Here is an 8,822-nt window from a genome sequence, read left to right as displayed (position 1 = left end):
TGCGAAGAGGTTCTATCATCGAGAGGAATGCTTCGAAGGAAGGGTTCGAACCCTTTGAACGATCGGTATTTCTTTTTCCCTTCCTCCCGCAGTCGCGGTGGTGCAAATGGTCGGTCTAAGCTGGCGAAATCGAGCAAAGAGAGAGAGAGAGAGGCCTTCTTAATTCGCGCTGGACTTTAATTCGAAACGGCACGCCGCTTCCTTTCCGCTGGATATTACGCGGCGAGGCAGCCGCGAAAGCTCGAACATCGCCGGGCAAACTTTTAATCAGACGCGTAATGGATCCCTCGGCGCAATCCCGCGTTTGTTTGCGATACACTTTTTCCACGGGACGTGCACGTCCCTTCCCCCCTCGGTTGCCTGCTGCAACACAGGCTTCCGGGGGGGGATGAAGTCGGCTTGGATAAACGTTGATTCGATCGGAGAACCTTTTTTTTCCGATACGTCGAGTATTAATTTCTTGGAGATATTAGCGCGATAGAGGGACGAAGAAAAATACGTCGAGGTGAACGAGGATTTTTCTCCGTTGGAGAAGCGTGGAAGTGTTGGGGGAGAGTATGGATTCGATTCGGTTCGAAGAGTGGAATTAATTAGAGATATTCATTGGTGTTTTTAGAAATTGTAATTGGAAAATGTGTGATAATTCGTTTTCGGAATAACTAGGGAACGATCGAGGGAAGATATTCCAGGCGTTTCGAAGTACAAAAGTTCGGGGATGGATAGAGATTTTTACTGTAGAAAAATTAGAGTAAATTATTGAATATTTAAGAAAAAATCAAAACTTGTTAAAACATGAAAATTTGTAGAAATAACCTCTTCTCGGACAAAAAAGATGACCAACAATTAGAGCAAGGTAGAAAGTGTGATTAGAAAATAGAAATTGGAATGCAACGCTGAAAGCTTTGCCGTGTTATTACTTTGAACATTTCTAGAGACACGGATTCTAAGGATATATAGGGTAGCGGGTCGCGTTCGTATTTCAGGACGCAGTGACATAATTTTTCAATGGAAGTAAAATGCACTCGAATCAAGAAGATCCACACGGTCGTCAGATGGGACTAGAAATACCGGGGTAAATCCATTGAAATTACATTAAACATAGTAGTCCCTCTCTATATGCGTCTGTAATAGCGCGACGAGAGGAGAGACTGGTTCGGTGAAGTAGAACGGACTCGTGTAGGATCACACGGCTAGAGCTAGACCTTCTACAGTCAAATGGAACGTGGAGGACTGTTCGTGGTCGAGCGAGTAGAACACGTCGTGCATGTGTATTTGAGTCAGCGAAATCGCACTGTACGTGTGATCAGACCGGTGAAATCAAACTACGAATCAACTGTAATTTCACTTATATTTAAACTGCGCAACGATACGGCGTCAAGTGAGACGGAAAATCGAAATGGGAACTGCGGGAGATTAATAAAATAAATGTGTACCAGCTGGAGCGAGTAGTATAGGTCCACGGATGGTCAGAGAGGGCAATTTGGTAGAAGTAGTAGAAAGGAGGCGAGGGTAGAGGTAGATTAATTTGAAACTTGGACAGGTAGGGTTTATTAATTTTTCTTTACGTTTTGAACAATATCGATGTGATTCCGTGCACCTTGACAGCATAGCATTTTCGAATTTTCTCGGCAAATTCTTGACGTTCCTTGCAACCCGCGGTAATTCCGAAACTTTCTACCGAGTCACCTACGTAAAATAGTCGAAGGAGAAAAATTTTTGCAATTTCGTAGCTTCTCTGTTTTTGTAATTCCCCGACACTTTGTTTTCTCAATTTTAAGACTCTCCGTAACATTTTCGAAATTTTCTAACGTCTGTAGGTTGTGTACTACTGAGAATTCATTTTCAGCCCAATTCTGAGAGGCAATTGCAGCGTTCTCTAATTTGCCAATTTTTCATTTAACAATATAGAATAATATAGATCAGTATTTCCGACGAACCATTGAATTTGCGAAAAGAAACGTAAGCGTCTTCTTATTCCACGTTCCTCTTTTCTTTTCTTGGTAAGATCATTACATCGTCGCTACAAAATCTCCTCCGATTTTCACTCAAATATCTTTCGCTTTCATCGAATAACAAGAGCAATTACTAAAATCCCACTTCCATCAAAATCTGAGAGCAAAAATCAATTCGATCAATTTTCAATTTTTCCCTCAAAAAGAAACAAAAAGAAAATCAATTTTCGCGATTTTTTCGAAAGACCGATTTGTCCCGCGGGGAGGAGACATCGATCTGGAATAATGGAACGAGGCGAGCCCCGGGTAGCGGGGAATTATGACAGAATGCCGGGACAATTCCTTATCGGTTTTACGCGTCAAAAGGCAATGGCGATCCCCGTTTCGCGTGGGGCAGATGCGCGCGACGGGACGGGCTCTCCGAGCTTGGGGTTAATGGAGAAGAGAGAAATTCGATCCGATGCGGTATGCTCTCTGAAACGACCAATATCGCTTGTCTACTATTTCCACGCGAATGCAATTGCGCCCGGCCATTGAACGTTCGCCGCAGCACGCTACATCAAAGAAACGAATCATTTCGCCCGGCGAAAATTCCCGGATTGCTTCCTTGCGTCCAACGACAGAATTAGTTTCACCCTTTTTCTCTCTCTCTCTCACCCTTTCTAGCTACGAGCCTGGTTACTACTCTGACGAGCGATCAACCGGTAACCGTTTCACGAACTTGCAAATCTATTTCGACCTTTGAACTGTCGTGGAAAAAAGCTACAAGTGCCCTTGAACGATTGATTCCTTTTTTTTTTTTAGGGAGAGAACGGATCGATTGATTTAGCGGATTTATGCGCGGGGTTCGAAGATGAGGGTCTACTTTCCTGGAGTGTTGTGTTCGAAGCACGTTGAAATTTGGAGATGATTAACATTACTTTAAATGTTAATTTTACAAATCGAAATTATTGATGCTTGGTGTAAATTAATTATACGAGGAAAAGTTACTTTCCTTCTGCTCGTAATTTTTTCCAAATTTTTTTGAAGGTTATCGTAATTTTTTTTTTTTAAAGAAAATACGCATGTTTTTCTATTGCCTGAGTTGTAATCTTGAACACTAAATTAGTGAAGAAAGTGTGCAGGAATATTCTTAAGTGAATAAGGCTAGGTAGAAAAAGTTGCAGCTTAATAATGTTACGAATTAACGTTTTTAAATATTAGACGAATACTGCAGGAAGTGCAAAAGAGGCTGTAACAACCAAACGTAAATTTAATAACGGCTAAACTTTTCCAATTACCTCTTTTATACCATCATTACAAACTACACTCTTGAATTACGTTATCCTTAATTACCTGACGTCGTCGTCGTCGATCATTTCCTGTCACAAAATCACCGTTCAACTTTCTTTTATATCGTTATTATCCCAGAGTACCGAACCGTACATAAAATCATACTATACCATTATCTTCCTAATTAGTCTCGTAAAACATTGATTTGTACTACTTGGAATCGCTTTCAAACGCAAATTACGATCTCAAAAAATGGTGTATAGTAAAACATTGATTTGTACTACTTGGAATCGCTTTCAAACGCAAATTACGATCTCAAAAAATGGTGTATAGTAAAACACTGATTTGTACTACTTGGAATCGCTTTCAAACGCAAATTACGATCTCAAAAAATGGTGTGTCATAAAACACTGATTTGTACTACTTGGAATCGCTTTCAAACGCAAATTACGATCTCAAAAAATGGTGTGTCATAAAACACTGATTTGTACTACTTGGAATCGCTTTCAAACGCAAATTACCGCAATCATAATTCCACCTTTTCGATCATTTTCTTCAACATTACTGTAATACAATAGCCCAAAAACTGTGCAAAATGAATGTTATCGTTGCCAAAATAACAAAAATTCCTTTTTTACCTTAAAATCATCGTTGAACATTCCCAATCGGTTTTTCCACTCCTGCCGCGATCATTATCGTCGATTGTTCGGCGCCGTAAAGTCCCCTGGTGTAGCTGCGAAAGAGGAGCGGGGGCATTCGCGGCGAATAATATCGTAAAACGCGGGGAAATCAGATATTCCTTGGTCGGAAGCGGTCTTAAAATTTAATAAGGCGAAACTGCGCGGCGCGGCGTCAATACGCTGGCCGGATTACGAGGACCGTGGGGCGTAATATCGACGAAGAAAAGCGAAAGAAAGAATGGAGATGGCCTGTGAATTTTTCCACGTCGTCGATCGTGACTACGAACGCTATAGTTTAATTCGAACGCGTACGAACGTGAACGCCCGACGTCATTTACAACCTCGGCGAACATTTTTTCCCTGTCCTTTTAATATCGAGAGCCGCGCGCATTAACAACCGCTCCTTTTCTCTGGAAAGCTTCGCTTCGCTTCTTAGGTCCTGTCTTTTCCTACTTTTTCTCCCTTTTCTCATCTTTCTATTGAACGAAACAATCTCCTTTGTCGGAGTTGAAATTGAAATTGATCGGAAGTGAAGCGTGTTAAGGAAAGTAGGATTAAATTGTTTCCATCTGCCTCTGTGCAAGTGTGAGAATATATTGAAAGATTATTTTTGAAATTAATGTTTTCTTTTTTTTTTTTTTTTTTTTTGACAATTCCTATTCTCTCGTTTCAGGTGAACTTTGTCGTCCGTTGAACTGCAAGAAGAAGGACCTGTGTCTTCTCAAGGATACTTTCACTGCGGTTTGCGTGTCGAAGAAGGAGCTCGAGAAATCCGGGTAAGCACTTTTCTGAATTTAAATGTAACGGATTTTTTTTAGGATGTTTATGAGTTTGCGTAAAATAGCGCACAGTTTGGGGAGTATCTGTTGAGTTTCTGAATTCTCGTTTCGAAATACGGAATTCTAATTAGAACTTAGACGTGCTGAAGTTTCGTCCTGCTTCTGAATAGTGATTGACGTATCATAAACCCACGAGAACGACGGAATTCGAGCTGGGACCGTGGGACTGCGAGTTGCCTCTCAAATTAGACGTGTGTACTGCGCACCTTTGTGGTGGAACCTGCGCAAAAACTCCGGAATTTTCCCTTTGCTATCTGTTATTTCACTTTGGATTATCTAAAGAAATTGGTGGAATATTTGGGGGATTTTGGAAATTTGCAGAATTCGAAATCTTGAAAATTTGCAAATCTTAGAATTTCAGTGCCTTGGAAATTTAAAAAATTCCCAAAATTCAGACTAGTAAATTTAGGAAATATTCTGCAATTTCAGTATCGTAGAAATATCCAAAATTTGAGGCCTCGAAAATTTAAGAAGCATTCTATATAAAATTCCAGTGTCTCTGAAATTCCAAAACTTCGAAAAATTCGAAACCAAGAAAATCTCCGAAAACTCCCTCAACTCCTCAAAAACGACCACGACCAAGCACTCAAAACCCACCTAATTAAAACCCAGAACAAGATCAATCCACCTTGCAACTTGTCAGTCCCTCCTAATTCCTACACCACACCAAATTGAATCCTCTCTCTCACCCTCTCCTCCACATTTTAGGAACGGTTCACGGAATAAACAGTTCTGTCAAAATTAGTCGTAGAATTGGCAGTCGTTGACGAGCTCCCGCCACCGATGATTAACGACGATATTACCCGGCGAACACGACATTAAATCGAGCAGATTCGGGTGGGTGGGTGGATGGGTGGTGGTAGATGGAGAACACGAGGAGGAGGGGTACACGGTAGGTGGCGATCATTGATTTCCAAGCGCGTGCTTATTCCCAGCTAACCGTGATTGTAGCTTTCCACGTGGATATGGAAGCATTCACGCGGCACCCGCTGTGAAATTTATCTTGAACGATTCCCGCCGCGAGACATTAAACGGGTCTTCATAGCCAATTAACGCGTAGACTGATCCGTGCACGCGTCCACCACCGCCGCGTTTCACGATGAACAATCGTGAATTGTCACCGATGATTCGGTGAACGCATGGCGGAATACGGCGGCGTAATGTGTGCAACGGGATCAGCCGGGAGATTGATGAGCCTCGAATGCGTCGCGATGCTTCGCAACATTCTGCAACATCGCCCGAACGACGCTCGGGAAACGGTCCAAGGAGCTTTGAGATATTGCCACTGTCCTAGGAAACGTCTTGGAATGTAGTTGCGGAGTGTAGTCGTTCTTTGATTTATTCGTTTTGGAAGGTGTATAGGTGTTAGGTGTCGAAATGAATTTTTTGCCGAATTGTATTCGCGTAATTGATTTAACACCGTCGAGTTTCTGTCGCGACGATATTCGCGAGCAGTGAGAAAAATGGCAAAAGGTCGTGGAAAATAGTGGAAAGTATTTCGGTGCTTGATTTCTTTTCGTTCCTTCTTAATGAAATTTTGATTGTACCCAAGTCGGAAAAATAGTAAAATTATGAAATTGATAAAATTGATGTTTAGGATGAATTTTTAATTGATGGATTAATTGACTTCATTAAAATCAAAGTTAGAACGGCTACTACCATAGTGGATGTGCGCACAAGATGTAAATCATCGAAATCTGCAAAACTGTAAGAGGCAATTTTAAAATGTTATATACTAATGGATTTGGAATGAAATGCTCGTCATTTTTTGTCATTATGAAAATTTCAAGAAAATGAAAAATTAAGTTAATAAATTTTTTTTTGTTATAAACAAACTGTATTTTGTTAAATTTTTTAACACCATGTTATTGTACGTCAGAAACCATTAACCTCGCCCATTAACAATTTTTTCGTATGACTTACCGTTTTCGAGATAGCCGTTTCGAGCCAAAATTTCAAGGGGTGGTTTCACCCCTTAAACTCGAGTTACCGCAGCTAAAAAAAAATACGTGTCGATTATTTTTGACTGCTTTATAAGTGTACAAAGTTTCATCAAAATCGAAGCCGGACCGTTCGCGAACATTCCTTGTTAGTTAGAATTATGAACTATTTAAAAAGCTTGCTTAATAAATTCATTAGACGCCGGGTGAGTTGCGCGCGTGTCAGATTGCGGACGTTAAAAACAGAGGAGACAGCGGAAAATGACGTAGATTGCGTCGAAAAGGGAAAATAAAATTTGTTATTTCGTACGACATAACGCAATACCTAAATATTTCCAGCGGAGGTTCATTCCGAACGAGAATTCCCGCGAATCGACTTGGCTCGAATCTTCCAGAAGCACTTGCAACATTTTGCAGCAATTCTTCCACAAAAAGAAAAAAGAAAAAGAAATACTTCACGGCAATTCTTCAACGACGCACAAAGGTTTGAAACGGCGTTGCAATGGTGAAACGCCGCTCGAATAGCTTCTAAGCACGGTGAAACATTGTTGCAAAGGGGGGAAAAAGTTTCGTGGACCACTCGACGAGCCGCTGGCACAATGCTTAGAAATACCCGAGTAGAGTTTTCAGCGCGGCGTTCGCGACATAGTCGGGCAGGCACTCGGGAACGCGTAATTAAATTAAGTAGCCCGTGAAATATTAATTCTGTTGGGCTCTGGTTATTTCACCCGCGGAGACGAAAGTCCGTCCTGATTTTTTTCTGCGTGAAATATTCGTTGAATGAGAGAGCAGTGACGTGTCGACGCGGTGTACGAAACATGTTTGCGAGGGAAAACTTTCCGGTGGACCGGTGAAAACTCGACGTTGTTATCGATGATGGAAATTTTCGCGTTGCCCCTCCGGAGAAATTTTCCTCTCTATTGCTTTGGTTCTTCCTCGCTCCATGTCTTTCCCTTTCTTTAATTCTTTCCTTCGTCCTCTCATTCTCTTTCTTTCTTTCTCATTCTTTGAGTCTTTTTCTCTCCTCTTACTTTCTTTGTCTCTCCCTCACTCGTTATCTTTTTCTCTCCTATTTCTTTCTTTGTCTCTCCCTCACTCACTCTCTTTCAATTCCCTTTCTTTAATTCTTTCCTTCGCCCTCGCATTTTCTTTCTTTCTTTCTCATTCTCTGAGTCTTTTTCTTTCTCATTCTCTGAGTCTTTTTCTCTCCTCTTTCTTTCTTTGTCTCGCCCTCACTCGTTATCTTTTTCTCTCCTCTTTCTCCCCTCTTTCTTTAATTCTGTCTTTCGCCCTCTTACTCTCTTTCTCTTTCTTTGTTTCTCCCTCATTCACTCTCTTTCTCTTCTCTTTCTTTCTTTGATTCTTTCTCCATCTCTCTCTCTCTTTTCCTTTCTCCTTCTCTGACTCTTGTTCTCTCTTCTCTCTTCTATCTTTATCTCCATCTCTTCCCTTTTTTCTATTTTCCTTCTCTCTCGTTTTCCCTCTTCCTCTCTGTCAGGAAGACCTCTCTGTTTGAAATTATGTTCAAAAGCGTCCCATTTTCATAGCCAGAGAAATCGCTTTTAACTTATTCCATTTCCAGAGAGCGACGCGGCATCTTGACACTGGTGGATCTGCTTAAATTTTTTAACATTCGCCAAACCCCGCGTTTCCTCGCAGAGGACTCCAACCTTCCTCGATTACCTCTTCCCCCTGCAACATTCACCCTGTCCTGAAATATTTCTCGACTATTCTTCGAATAAAATTTCCTTTCATCTTTACATCCTTCGATTTCTATCTTCTGTTGTATCTTCTGTTTCTACGATTTTCACGCATTCTGATTTTGTCAATTCGAGAAAATTCGTGTAACTTCAATTCTACATTTTCACCCTCCTCCAGTTTCTCGATTTTTCTCTGAATTGAAATTTTTCCAATAATTCGGTTTCGTAATTGCAAGATTTCAAGAATGAGATATAATTGGCGAAGATGTGCAACCTTTCTGAAATGAACTCTAATTGATCTATAATTCACGATGCCGCGGTTTTCAGTGAATAAAGCACGTTGCCCTTTGAAAATTCGAGGTCGAAGACGCGGCCGGAGGCCAGATCAAACACGGTCCGTTTCTACTTGGCGCTCTTTCTTTTTCAGAGACATCGTAAT

General features: G+C 41.1%; 1 protein-coding gene across 1 annotated transcript in view; it reads left to right on the top strand.

The window, feature by feature from the left end:
* LOC108577469 (testican-3) overlaps positions 1-8,822 on the top strand; it is a 216,301-nt gene that overhangs the window by 154,252 nt on the left and 53,227 nt on the right. The window contains exons 3-4 of the mRNA XM_017940627.1: positions 4,578-4,680; positions 8,811-8,817. Of these exons, the coding sequence (XP_017796116.1) occupies positions 4,578-4,680; positions 8,811-8,817 (110 nt within the window). The remainder of the gene's footprint in view (positions 1-4,577; positions 4,681-8,810; positions 8,818-8,822) is intronic.

The sequence above is a fragment of the Habropoda laboriosa genome, unplaced genomic scaffold (assembly GCF_001263275.1).
Source record: "Habropoda laboriosa isolate 0110345459 unplaced genomic scaffold, ASM126327v1 scaffold5, whole genome shotgun sequence".
Lineage (NCBI taxonomy): Eukaryota > Metazoa > Arthropoda > Insecta > Hymenoptera > Apidae > Habropoda > Habropoda laboriosa.
The sequence above is the reverse complement of the archived record's forward strand: the minus strand, read 5'-3'. Positions and strand labels throughout refer to the sequence as shown.